Genomic DNA, 13867 nt, shown 5'->3' with positions numbered 1-13867 from the left:
GTATGCGTAAGTGATATAATGCAGTGTATCTCTATCATAAATCTATCATTATCTTGTTATGGAGATAACAAAAAAAAAGAGTAGGATAGAAGTTCTTGAATGAAGTTGTTGGAAATATTACTGTTGTTGTTATTGGAATACAAGGGGAGTTTATTAAATAGAGGTGATGTGACCTGATATCATATTGGACTGGTTGATTGATTGATTGATTGATCGAAGTGTGTGTGTATATTAGTGATGATCATGTCATCACTACTATTCGACAACTTGTCATACATGTGTGTTAACTAACTTGCGTTAGCTTATTGTTGATCAACGGCCATCAAACCGGCAAAGATGGTCATCAACATCTTTGGCTTGACCTCAACAATGTCCTCTGGGAGAGCAAAGACGACGGCACCAATCTTTCTGGCACTGGACACGGCCAACTTGGCATTCAGGAGGTTGTCCTCAGCGGAACCTGAGGAGGTGACCATGGACTCGTCGATGGAGCCTGGACGGACGAGCTCGATCAGATCGAGGATGGTGCGGCCAGTGGCGAGCTTGGCATCCTTGAAGCCAGAGAAGGAGGACTTGCCACCTGATCTGAGCTTCTGGTTGGCCCACTCAATGATCTCGGGGTCGCCAATTGGCTTGCCGTCCTTGGAGAGGGCGTTGAGGATGGAGAGCACGTGTGCTCTCATCAGCTGCCAGACTGTGGACAGGATTGGGGTCTTGTTCCTGTCGTAGATGTTCTTGCCGTCGATACCAACCTGCGAGAATCCAAACTTCTTGCCGAGCTCGATGGCGTAGTTGCAGTTCTCGAGCTTCTTCATCTCGGCACCGATGGCCTTGTATGGTGGGTAGTTGACTCTCTTCTGGTCGACGACGCCTGGTCTGACCTTCTCAAACAGCTGGATCAAAACGAGACCGTCGTGGACTCCCTCGTAGAGGTTGTTGACGAATGGGTCGACACCGAGTGAGTTCATCCAGTTACGGAAGGTCTTCTCCTCACGGGTCTCCTCAATGACAACGACCTCGGCGACGGGCTCGAGGGCTGGGTGAGTGTTGAAGAGGTTGGCGACAAAAGCCAGGTTGAGCTTTTGGTTGCCGTTGACAATGTCGCGTGGACGCAGGAACTTGCGGCAGCCAATCTTGTCGGCGTTGACGAGGACCAGCTCGGCCTTGCGCTCCAAGTTGGACTCGTTGAGGGCGTTGGTGTCGACACCGGCGTTCTTGGGGGCGATCTGCTTGAGAAGGATGGTGTAGCACTCGCTGTCCTTGATGTCACCGGTGAAGTTCTTGACACGGCGTGGGTGTCCAGCCTCTCTGAGGTGGTAGTTGAACCAACGGAGCAAGATCTCCTCCACAGACAACTTGAGCAAGTCATCAATGGTCTCACCTGGCTCCAACAAACGGTAGAGCTCTGGGTGGTTGGTCAAGTTGATCTTGGCAAACAGACCAATCTTGATGATTTGCCATACGAGACCCATGATCAAATGCTGTTTACAGGGGAGGGGGAAAGAGGGAAGAGAAGTGATTGAATGAGTGAGTGATTGATTGTTTGGAACTTTGAATGAACGGTATACTTACAGCACGACCCTCCATAAGATCAAGGGCACCAATGTTGACAACGGAACAACCGATGGCACGAGCAGAATTGACACAGAGGACATTGTTCTCGTTGATACGGAAGGTGTTGAGGTTCTTCTTGTTGAGGACACGCTCATCGATGGTGTCTGGGACAGAGTCGTTGATGAGCTTGCACAGGACGAGACCGTCGTGGCAGGCCTTGAAGAAGGCGTCGCCATCGGTGGAGATTGGCAGACGGGCCTTGAGGTCGGCGTCCTTGGCCAACGAGGTGTTGATCCAGTCGATGAAGGCGAACTTCTCCTCGTCCGAGTAGGAGTGGGAGGTGCCCGAGGCGGTCGAGCCCGAGTATCCGCTGAGCACGTTGACCTGGCCGACCTTCTTGACGACGTTGGCAAAGCCGGTGCTGGACGACGACTTCTTGGCGATCTCCATCACCTTGACAAACTCGTCAAACTCGATGGTGCCGCTGTTGTCCGTGTCGACCTCCTTGATCATGTCTCTGACCTGGATTCCGCTGAGCTTCTCGCCCAACGCATTGAGGATCTTTGTCAACTCTATCGAGTCGATCTTTCCATCACCATTCTCATCGAATTGATTGAACTGCTTTCTAAAGTCTTGAATCTCGCTTGCAGAGAATGACATTATTATTGTTGGATATTATTGACTTTACAAAGTATGATTGAATGTTAGAATGAATCAATCAATCAATCAATGTTAATATCATATAACTTACAAATATAAATATATATAAATACAGAGTAATAGGAGAGATAGATTAACTAAATGACAGGCCTGGCTGAAATGAAATAGATTGAGATCTTTGAAGTGACACCACCTCTATCACCCACCTTTTGAAAGGAAGGGAAGGAAACAAAACACCTCTTTGAAGTTGAAGTTGGGGCTACCCCATCACTAACACCAAAGCCATCAAAAAAGCCAAACCAAATGGAGTTGTTGTTGACATGACTGATTAATGTCTTTGTTTGATTGTTGTTTCAAATAAAATTAATTAAAATTATAATTTATAAATTTGGATGGTTGTGAATATCAACCATACTATTAATTATTATTTTACATTATCCATCACCAATCAATCAAAAAGTGAATGGTGTCAATATTGTGTTCCCTGTATTCATTCGTTTCGTTCATTTCTTGCTCTCTCCAACCAAGGTTTGATCCAGGATCAAGTTTGTTTGTTAGTTGTTTGTTGTTTGTAGCTTGGTCGATTGATTGATTGATTGATGGTGAAGATGCTCATGAGTTTGCGCAATCTTGAAGATCTAAATATGATGTAGTTTGAAACAAATATACCAACTTACTAATGTGCGATTGGAATAGAGAGGAATAAAACCGAATGAAGATGTTGACTATGTCGATGAGTTTGAATCGATATATTAATTAATTAATTAATTAACACACATAACATAATCAACAACCTCCCCACTAACCAAGAGTCGTCTAACCAACCTTGTTATAGTTGTGATACCCTATGATGCTATCACTGGGGTACTAGTTGTACAACAAGATGATTGGCGATCTGATTTTGTGGGGGTTAATTAATTAATTAGTTAATTAATTAATAGGATGTGGGGTCTGTGGTCTCCACCACACCATCAGAACTTTACGGGTGGTGTGGTTTGCTGGTTTGCAGGCATCATTTGTTGTACAATGTAATAGATGTCAACGATAGGGAGGGGGTGGGAAGTGAAGAAGAGATGTTGGTTATGTTTGTGTGAACTCAGTTTGGTTGACTCTCTATAACCCAACCAACGCCTCAACAATTTGACTTCCAGACCACTTTGATTCATTCATTCATCACAGCTCCAAGCTACATCAATCAATCAAACAACAACAACAAACCTCGTTGCATATTCCCCATCATTCACACACATTCATTAACTCGTACATTCATTCCCAACTCTCAATAACTATAACCATTTCATTCATTCAATCATTCATTGATAATACAAACACTTTATTTATTATTACAAAGATAAGATAGATAGTGTTTTGTTTTAGATTTAAAGAATACTTTGTTGTTGTATTAAACGATAATATACTCACATCCTTTCACTCGTACATTCATCCATCCATCCAACCATCAGTTGGTTGCGCAAGGCTCAACCACAAACCCAGCAAGGCCCTCCCCACAAACACACATCATCAGGTCACTGAGCCACCAAGTCTAACACACACTCACCCCAACCAAACTTGATCAAGTTGACCTTTGTGCTCGAGTGTTTGAGTGTTTGAGTGTGTGCGATGAACGAACAAACGTCACAACCTACACCACCTCCTCCAAATGTGGATGTCAACAACAATAACAATAATAACAAGAGCAACAACAACAACAAAGGCGCCTCAACCACTGCATTCACAGGCTCAGGCACAGGCACATCAACATCCACCAATCAATCACAACAATCACCTCTATCAATTCAATCATCATCATTTAATGTAGCATCAATTATAACAACAGATATAGAAGAAGAAGGACTAGTATCTCCTTCATCATCATCAGCAGCAGCAGCAACAACTACAACAACAACAACTACCACAACAACAACTACTGCTGCAGCTGGTACTACAACTCGTCGAACAAAACAAAGGAAGACAACTTCCACATCATCATCCAAATCATCAAAATCTTCGTCAACGTCAAAAGCGATGACAAAGAAGAAAAAGTCGGATGTCGACACTGCCGCAGTAGCAGCGACGACAGCGGCAACCACACAACAAGCAGTCGCCACCACCGCCGCCACGACCGCCACAACCCACGCCAAGACAAAAAAGAAAAGTTCGGGCGCAGCAACAAAGAGGAAGAAGAGCGAGGAGGAAAGTGACGAGGACGACTCACCACCCTCCAGCCCTTCGGGACCTCCCAAAGAGGCGTACGAAGCTTCGCCGGCAGTTGGTGGCGTTGGCTGTGGCGGCAATGACCCGTGCCAGGTGTGCACCAGTGGCGCACCCTCCTGTCTAATGTCCCGTCTCTCCTGGTCCACCATACTCTGGGTCGTGTTCTACTCCCTCAAGAAGCAGATCAAGCAGAGGGAGTTCTTCTCGCTGCGACGCGACGTCTATGGCTATGTCCTGCATCACTGGGACATGCTATGCCCTTCAAAGAACCGTCAACACAACTGGAAGAAACAGATACAGGTACTTGCTCATTCATTCATTCATTCTCGTGTCTCGTGTCTCGTGTCTATCTCGCGCGGGTGTCTGGTAAAGATGATTAACCAAGATGTATTGTTGCTGGCAACATCCAACACTCTATCTACTCTCTCCTCTCTCTCTCACTCTCTCAGGATGCATTGTCACATTCCCCATTCTTCTTGTCAGGTCAGCAAAAGGTAGGATGCAATGGATATTGGAAGTTGAAGAAGTATGTCAATCCATGGTCGGTGCCAAAGAATACTACATTGGAGGACATTGCCAACAAGTGGTCAGATGACATGTCACCCGAGCAGCCAGACACCAACAACAACAACAACAACAACAATGTCGAAGAGGATGAGTTCGTGGAAGACCTGGACGACAACAATCCTGACGCAAACAACAGCCCCTCTGTCGTCGACAAACAGCCAACCACAACAATGTCCAACAAGCGCACCAAGCATAGCCACCCCAATGGTAAGGGAAGGGTAACCCATGCTAGCAAGCATGGCAAGGCAAGGCAATCACATAAACTAACCAACATAACATACTACCAGCCACTGCACCATCCCCAGCCGGAGCAACAACAGCTGGTCTTGATAATAGTCAGATGCAACAGATGTTGATTGGTACATTGTCAAACTTGACACAACGAATAGACTCACTGGAGCGACTACATGAACAGACGCAGAGTGAGCAACAAGTAATGACACAGCATATAAACAACCTGAATGACTTTGTTCGTGGAGTGAAGCAACAACAACAACATCAACATCAACAGCATCAACATCAACAACAGCTTCATCATCATCAGCAGCAGCAGCAGCAACAGTCTACATCAACATCAACATCACCATCACCCTTACCCTCATCGTATTACTCTCCATCGACTATGCCTCAGTTTACCTTGCAACAGACACTGTCCATACTCCAACATCATCGTCCACACCCTTTACAACAGCTGGAACTACGCCAACACCAGCAGCAGCAATTGCAACAGAGACAGGAGCTCCAGCTCCAACAACAGAGACATCCGCCACTGTCCATCCTGCCCTTCAACAATCTGGGTGCGGGTGGAGGTGGCGGTGGCGGGTCAGGGGCTGGCACTGTACCAAAGCCGCCGCCCTCACTACACGACCTAGCTGGTAACACGAGCAACAGTAACCATGGTCGCACAAGCTACCCTCCATTATCGGATCCAACATATCCGATTCGCCATCATCAACGCCAGCCCAAGGACTTTGTTGACATGCCTCCGTTTGGCGGAGTCGGAAGTGTAGGAGGTGGAGGTGGAGGTGGAGGCGCGAGTGGAATGTCCACGCCATCATTCACAACGCCAGACCTTCTGGCGAATTCCTTTCGCTCCAAATCGCCAACGACCAACCACAACAACAACAACAGACATTCCGCCAATGGTAGCGCCAATGGATCATCATCATCATCGACAACAACAACAACAACAACAACAACGACAACACATAACGGCAACGGCAACGGCCATGGCCACGGCCACGGCCACGGAAATAGCAACAACAATTTTCCAACAACACCAACCACCCCAGAACATGGCTCATCAACAGGGAGTAATAGCTCATCTCCATCCTACCTCCACCTCCTCCACAAGAGCCGGACGACACACCACAGCAAACAACAGCAACAACAACAGCAGCAACAGACAGACTTGACTTTAGACAAGTCAACGATACCCATTGACAAGGCCATTCCAGTGTCTCACATCATTGGATTCCTGTTGAACGCCACAGACCAGGATTAGTGGATACATACCCATCCCCTAAGTAAAGTATTAGACAAGGCTATAGTATGTCTTGTCTAAACATTGTACAAGTATGCAAGTGTATGTGTTAGGGCAAGGGCAAGGGTAAGGGTAAGGGTAAGGGTAAGGGTAAGGGTTGTCGGAGCGCGGGTTGAGTTTATTGGTTGTTGGGTCAGGGTCGAGAGTGACAGGGAGGGCAAGGACTCACACATCAGCGAGTTCAGGGCATGACAAGGATGGACACTCGACTGGTGAATCCTTGGATGTGGAGGCGGCAGCGGCGGCAGCAGCAGCAGCAGCAAGTGGCGTACACTTGCCACATAGTATGCTTACTGTTGGCCTTGGCGTCTTTGTTGGCTTCTTGGTGTTGGGAGTGGTCACTGCTGGTACATCATCGGATGGACCATCAGCAACACTTCTGGGAGACAAGGTTGAAGACGAGGCGGAGGACTGGAGTTGACGGGGCGTGGACACAACGGTATGATCGTGATGCGCGGCGACGTCGTTCTTGAGGATGGTGATGTCGTTGGGCAGACATGTGATGCAGTAGGATGATGGACACTCTTGGCAAATGAAGAAGCTGCCGCCTGCCTCGTTGGGGGTCTTCCTGCACTTACAGCACGAATGTCTGGGACACTTCCAGCTGCGTGGCGTGTGGGAGAGCTGAGCGCAGGAGCGATGGTATATGACTGGACACGAACGGCACTGCACGATTGATGTTCGTCCATTCTTATCCTCATCCTTCTTGCACACAAAGCATATACGCTCGCCAAGATTCTTCTGTCTCTTTGACGTCCTTCTCTTCTTCTCGGGCGCGCCCTTGGACGAACCGTCCAACGAGCTGCCGAGCTCTGGCGACGACAAAGACGAGGGCACTAGGTTGATCCTGGAGTTGCTCTTCCATGGGTTGTAGTCGGACGGCTGGTCCTTGTGGATCTGGGAGTAGAGCGTGAGCATGCCTGGGTTGGATAGCGAGAGGGGTGGGAGCGGGGTTGGCGAGGCGCTCGCGCCCATTAGAAGTGGCGACGAGGATGTGCTTGGCGATGAGATCAAGGGTGAGCTGTAAGACTCGTGTGGTGTTGGTGGCGTGCATGGCACTCGAGGTGTGCCATTCCTTGACTGTGACAGCTTGAGTAGGCAGAACTTCATCATCTCGAACATGCCCTCTCTCTTGGCACCGCTTGGGGTGGTGGAGGTGGACTTGTTCTTTGCCTCGATGGACTCTTGGTCTTGGAGGTAGGCCCACTCCTCAACCGAGTCCTCAGCAATGAGTATGATGGTGGGGCATATGGCACGTGGATCATAGTTGGCGGATGGTAGTGACACTACCATGTCGTCTGCAGCAGCTTGATCACTGGCGTTGGTGTTGGCGGGCGACTGCTGTKTGTGGTTGTTGTTGCCAGTAGTGATCAAACTCAACGACTATATCATTGGCGGTGAATGGAACATAGATGGATGACTCAAGGAATGTGGACAAGATCACCAAAGGTGTGGCGGCGGTCTCTTCCTTACATTCGACCTCTTTGGATATTTCGTTGGTGGCAGTTTGATCATTGCCTGGCTTGGTGAATTTGATTGAGCTGTTTGATTGATTGAGTTAGTGAGTGGAATAGTTCCATATGGTGTACCAGACTCAGAGTCTGACACATACCTTAGTTTGAAATAAGTCTCGAGGAGGTTGAGCATGGACTGGGAGGAGGAGAGGACGAACAGTCGTTGGGGCTTGATGGAATGGTTGGTGGTGTTGGACCTGAGGGTGGCGTGCATGGTCTCGATGATGGTGGAAAGCACGATGAGCTTGCCAGAACATTGGAGCAGTTGATCAGCAGTGAGCTGCTCCTGCTTGTTGGAGTTCTGCAACAAGAATGGATGATTGACACAGTCCATAAGGATGAGGTAGAGTGCGCGCAAGGTGATGCGATGGCTCTCAGCCTGGCTGGGCGAGGTCTTTGGGATGCCGGCACGCACCTCATCATAGTAGTGTGTCCTTTGCACATCGGACATCTGGACAAACAGTGGCAATGTCCTGTTGGACTGGAGCTGGTGGAAGAAGTCGGTCACCTGCAACAAGATCTGATTGTCCACGATCGAGATTGATGAGTTGGCACGTGGCGTTGATGGGACCACTGATGGGATTGTGGGGATGGCCAAAGTGGGGATGGGAATGGCTTGGCGCGAGGTTTGGGTTTGGCTCACATCCAACGACTTGGAGTCTGTGCCATGCTTGCGCTTCTTTGATGAGGCGGTGGGGGTGGCGGCGGTCTTCTTAGAGACGGCCGCTGTGGTCTCCACCACGACTGGCTCTCTGGGCGATGATGGGGGTGGAGACTGGACATAGGTCTGGATTGGCGATGAGGAGGAGATCGCCGAAGACATTGGGGAGGAGTGTGCTTCGAGCTGGGAGGTGAGGAAGCAAGGGGTGGCAGTTGGGGTGGTCGGGATGTAGGACATGGACTCAGCAACAACAGGTCTCTGGAGCTGCTGCTGGAGGCTGGAGGCGGTGGCACTGCCCATAATGTAGGGATACTGATGGTAGATGGGCAGCGGGTGAAGCTGGGTTTGGGTTGGAGTTTGAGTTTGAGTTGGGTCAATGTAGACAAAGGAGTTTGCGATGCTGGTCGGGAAGTGGTGGGGGTTGAGGAACATTTGTGGCTGGCAATCAATGATGGCGACGGCGGCGTCCATGTCGGGCGATGACATGCTGGACGAGAGACTCGCCGAGGCGTCCTCATCACTGGTGTTGAGCTCATCGTCTGAGCCGCAACCACCAGCCAAGTATTCATTGACGTTGGTCAACACCATCTGTTGGTGTGGCTGCTGGTGTTGAAGTTGATGAAGTTGATGTTGTTGATGTTGGTGTTGGAGTTGTAGTTGATGCTGGTGCTGATGTTGGTTGGCAAAACAACAGGACTCTATCGGTTCGATATAAAAAGGTGATTGAGTGGAAGTAGTGGTAGTAGTATAATATTGTTGTTGTTGTTGTTGAAGTTGTTGGATCATTGTGGCATGATGTTGATGCGTGGAGTTGGCGAGAGAAATGTGATCCTCCATGTTGGCAGGATGGTGGTTGGAAGTTGATGGACGGAGGAGTTGAAAAGGATAATAATAATAATTATATAAATAAATAAATAAACGAGAGCAAGCGATAAGGTTGGATATGTGTGGCGGACGGAAGGTAGAATGAGCTGGGGGATGGTATACCCTAGTTCAAGTGAAAGGTGGTGTTGTTGTTGTTGACAGGATGTAAAAGTACAGCGGCGATTGGTCGGCGGACAGGATGAGCGGACACTGCTTCGGGGGCAATGAGGTCACCCTCTCCCCTCGTTGGATCAAAGGAATGGAAGGAGGAAGAAGAACAGGTGTTGGTTGGCCTTGGCCTGGACTGGCGTGTGTGGTACAATATATGATAAGTTGTCCGGGTAATTATTGTTCTTCTTCTTCTTATTCCTTAACGACGATGGTAGGTGCTATTGGAGATGATGGCGTTGATGATGATCCGGTGAGTGGAGAGAATGACCTCTTTCTATTCGTTTTTGTAGGAATAATATGGTGATGTTAAGTTGAGTTTGAGTTGGAGTTTGGGTTTGTTGTTGGGGGAATAGGATTATTGATATTGATATTGATAGATTGGTTGGTGCTGGATTGATTAATTGAGATAAATGTTGGTAATTGATTATTTAATTAATTGATTGGATTAATAAAGTGAGTGATTGATTGGCTGACTTTGATTGATTGATTGATTAATGTGTAGTTGGCTCTAAACTGCCTGGTTGGTTATAAATGCTATACAATGTATTATTAATGAGTTGGTTTGATTGGACTGATTTGATTTGAATTGATTGATATACGCTGTTAATGCTCAAGATAGGTACTTTGATTAAAGTTTATATAATTTATAATTAATAATTTAAAGTTGAAGGAAGATGGTGATGATCGACTGATATAATAGACTGATTGAACGATTGAAGTTGAAAGTACTGCTTGCTAGTTTAAATATATATGTTAAGTGTATATGTATATGTAGGACGAATTTGGTTTCAAGTAGTTTGAAGTAGAGTGAGGGATGGGACCTCCTTGATGAAGGGCAGAACTTGTAACATTCGAGTTGAGGTGTTTGGGTTCAAACGCAGAAGACACTGCCGCCGTCTTGAAGTAGCAATCACATTCATCCCTTTGTTGCTCAAGGGTGCTTCTACCCCATCCACACCACACAGTATCCTTTGTTGGGGGGCTAAAGGACTTTAGCTTGTCCAACAGCCCGGCCTCACTAACCCCACACACGTTCACTCACTTCCCCATCCACAAAAACAACACTTATCTCTCTGTCTCTCTCGCCAAGGTCACGAACAAGACCACTCCACGATTAGGCCTAGAAGGTCACTACTCGTACATACTTCTTCTTAAACAAACATACAAACATACAAACAGACATGCCACGCACCATAAATACCCTATGACAAAACACACACGCATCACGTCTCATCAGATATTTGATCATTGCGATCAGAAACAACCCTTTGCAATTGTTTACAATGTATTTAATACTATTTTTTTATGTATGTTTTGGTGTTTGGAGATCTTGATCACGATTAATTCTCTTCATTTTTATTTGAAACAAACTGTGACACTCACAACTTGAACCCAAACCCTGGGTCTTGGTTTGTCTCTTTCCACCAACTTACCCATTCATTCAATCCGAACATCGTCTAACATCCCCATCATTCTGATCCTTATTCAAGAATCTAGATTCAAACGACCTTAGTTTATTTTGTTCATTATCCAAAGATATAAATTATTAAAATATATATATGTATTTATGTATTGATGGGAAATGAAGATGGTGCCACCTTGGGATTCGACCTTGATAAGGACTTACTGAAAGACAGACTGGTCGGTCGGGAAATTGATTGATTGTTCTAAAGTAGGTTGACCTCTAAGTGGGTCTTAAACACAAAGACCACAAGTCCAAACAAACAAACAAACCCCCACATTTCCCCTCTTCACAAGTAAAAGTACAAACTTAAAGGGGGTTGTTAGGGGGAATGGGGAAACCGACATTGTTTGTTCGGAGCCTCACCCCTTGCCCTCACACGCACTCACCTTCATTGTGGTCAAAGGTCCACATCACTTTTTAGATTGTTTTAGCGATTGGTTGGTTGGTTATTTGTCCCCCAAGCCCAACCATTTTAGGTCAAGAATGACCTTGTGGACCTTAAGACTTCAACTTCCTCGTCCTGTCCTCACATCTGACTCGTCCAATAGTTATTTTATTATTCTGCATCTTCATCTAAAATCCAGTTCAACCTTAAAGTTATATTTAAGTTAGTTCAAAACAGATACACATACCTACACTCTACATCCATCTTTTTAAATTATCTATATTAATAATAATAATCTAATCTAAATTATTTAATAATAATGTCTAATTATTTTAAACAAATAATATTAATAATATCATTATTATTGTTGGTAGTATTTGTGAAGGCCTCAGTGGACTTGTCAACATGTTTCTCTTCAAGATCAACATGGTATGAAGCAATCGAGCATGGTAACTGTGGCTATGGTCCACTCATGGGACCAACAGGACCCAAGCATCGCTTTGTAACTGCCCCCGCATCAATAATCTATAACGCCTCCTATGCTTGTGGAACATGTTATGAGATTGACGGACCATTTGGAAGTCAAGTTGTAACTGTATGTGGTATAATTCCATCAATCAATCAATCAATCATTTATGCAAAATCACTCACCAATCATACATTCAAACATAGGTTGTCGATCAATGTCCCGACCCTGGCTGGTGTGATACTGCATTCCCACATTTGGATCTGAGTCCTCAGGCATTCCAAAGTATTGGCGGTAGCTTTGGAGTAGTGATGACAAATGCAAAGAAGGTCTCGTGTGATTATGTAACGGGAAATATCAAGTTGTCAATGAAGGATGCCCCTACAACACCATCTTGGTTCGAGTTCGTCGTATTCAATCATAGGACAGGCCTAGATCGTGTTGATATCGAACAAGCCAACGGAGTAGTCAGCTCTCTCAAACGCCAGAACTACAATTTCTGGACATATTCCAGTAATCAACCTGCTCAATTTCCAGTGATTGCCCGTGTATACGATCAGTTTGGTGCCAGAGTGGATGTATTCATCGCGTCGTCTACTCGTGCAGTAATATCCGAGGGCTCAGGACAATTCCCCGATCCTGCCTCTAGCTTCCACTCTAACTGCTTGGCACCCTACCCCGTGTTGACCTCGGGAGTCGTGTATCAGAATGGTCTGACGACCACTTCGTCTTGGGGCAATCCCAACATTGGCTGGCAAGATTGGTCATGGAGCACCGAGGTCAATTGGTGTGACAAGTCAGTTGGAGGAGCAGCCAATGGATCTACTTGTGTCGCCTGCACCTCACTTACTGGCGGCTCGATACAGATTGGCACGGAGCTGCCTGTCAAGTGGGCCAACGTGTTCAAGGGCATCGAGTTCTATGTCAAGGGCACTCAATCATTCAACACTCTACAATTCGGTTATGATACTATGGTCTCAATACCTGTGACAACCAACTGGAAGAAACATACCTTCACCCTTGACCAAGTTGGTGCCCCTTCCAATCTCGGACGGCCATCACATCTTGATTTCCGCAGTTCCACACGCACTCCATTATTCTACATTGATTATATTAGACTGATACCAATCAATGAGTGACACTGGTACTCTCAATTAAAGACACTAAACTACACATACATGTCGTGAAATTGTACAAGATCGTTTTGGTCCTTCTTTCTTGTGTTTGAATATTTACTCTTGACATGTTACATAATCAATCAAAGAGACCTAAGAACAAACGCATACTTCAAAACAGGTATAGCATATACTATAGTATCTCGACTGTAGTCGTTGGCGATTATCCAAGTCAACACTGCAGTGAAACATTGTCACTATTTGGTCACCAATGATTCATCGACGTCAACCTTCGTCGCCATCTGTCGTCAATTACTCATTGTCGCCATTCAATAGGTCATTCATTTCCAGTCATCAACCATCGTCAACATGTCGACAACTGATCAGATGTCTATTATGCACTGATGACTTTGACCGATAGAGGCGATCGCGACTGGACAGGTTTGGAGGGGAGGCCAACTGATGGGATGAATTCCTTCAAGTAATCTCACCTTCCTCTTTAATCAGAGCACATAGATCTCGTTAATCAACTTCTGGCTGGTAGCCACCCGCGAGCACAACTAAGCCATGAAGAAAAAGACATTGATTCATTGATTGCAAATCTGATAGAGTAATAATATTTGAATGAATAAATAAATTCATTTATTTAATTCTATGTAGTACACCACAACAAACAAACAAACAAACA

General features: G+C 46.1%; 4 protein-coding genes across 4 annotated transcripts; 2 read left to right on the top strand and 2 right to left on the bottom strand.

The window, feature by feature from the left end:
• Positions 1-302: 302 nt before the first annotated feature.
• On the bottom strand, positions 303-2214 carry SAMD00019534_074730 (hypothetical protein; the record flags this gene model as incomplete). Its single annotated transcript, XM_012897170.1, has 2 exons — positions 303-1481; positions 1573-2214. 2 exons carry the CDS (start codon positions 2212-2214, stop codon positions 303-305), a joined length of 1821 nt encoding a protein of 606 aa, XP_012752624.1.
• A 2025-nt stretch (positions 2215-4239) lies between these two features.
• SAMD00019534_074720 (hypothetical protein) lies at positions 4240-6499 on the top strand (the record flags this gene model as incomplete). The annotated part of the gene is made up of 3 exons (XM_012897169.1): positions 4240-4728; positions 4878-5202; positions 5283-6499. The coding sequence occupies 3 exons, from the start codon at positions 4240-4242 to the stop codon at positions 6497-6499; spliced, it is 2031 nt and encodes a 676-aa protein (XP_012752623.1).
• A 204-nt stretch (positions 6500-6703) lies between these two features.
• SAMD00019534_074710 (hypothetical protein) lies at positions 6704-9301 on the bottom strand (the record flags this gene model as incomplete). The annotated part of the gene is made up of 3 exons (XM_012897168.1): positions 6704-7853; positions 7915-8079; positions 8151-9301. The coding sequence occupies 3 exons, from the start codon at positions 9299-9301 to the stop codon at positions 6704-6706; spliced, it is 2466 nt and encodes an 821-aa protein (XP_012752622.1).
• A 2649-nt stretch (positions 9302-11950) lies between these two features.
• Positions 11951-13197, top strand: SAMD00019534_074700 (hypothetical protein; the record flags this gene model as incomplete). Its single annotated transcript, XM_012897167.1, has 2 exons — positions 11951-12193; positions 12271-13197. Coding segments are annotated over 2 exons (1170 nt in total), but the record flags the coding sequence as incomplete, so codon positions are not given.
• Positions 13198-13867: the final 670 nt, after the last annotated feature.

Source organism: Acytostelium subglobosum (genome assembly GCF_000787575.1).
Source record: "Acytostelium subglobosum LB1 DNA, scaffold: scaffold15, whole genome shotgun sequence".
In the NCBI taxonomy this organism is placed as follows: Eukaryota; Evosea; class Eumycetozoa; order Acytosteliales; family Acytosteliaceae; genus Acytostelium; species Acytostelium subglobosum.
This window is presented reverse-complemented; position numbering and strand designations above follow the sequence as displayed.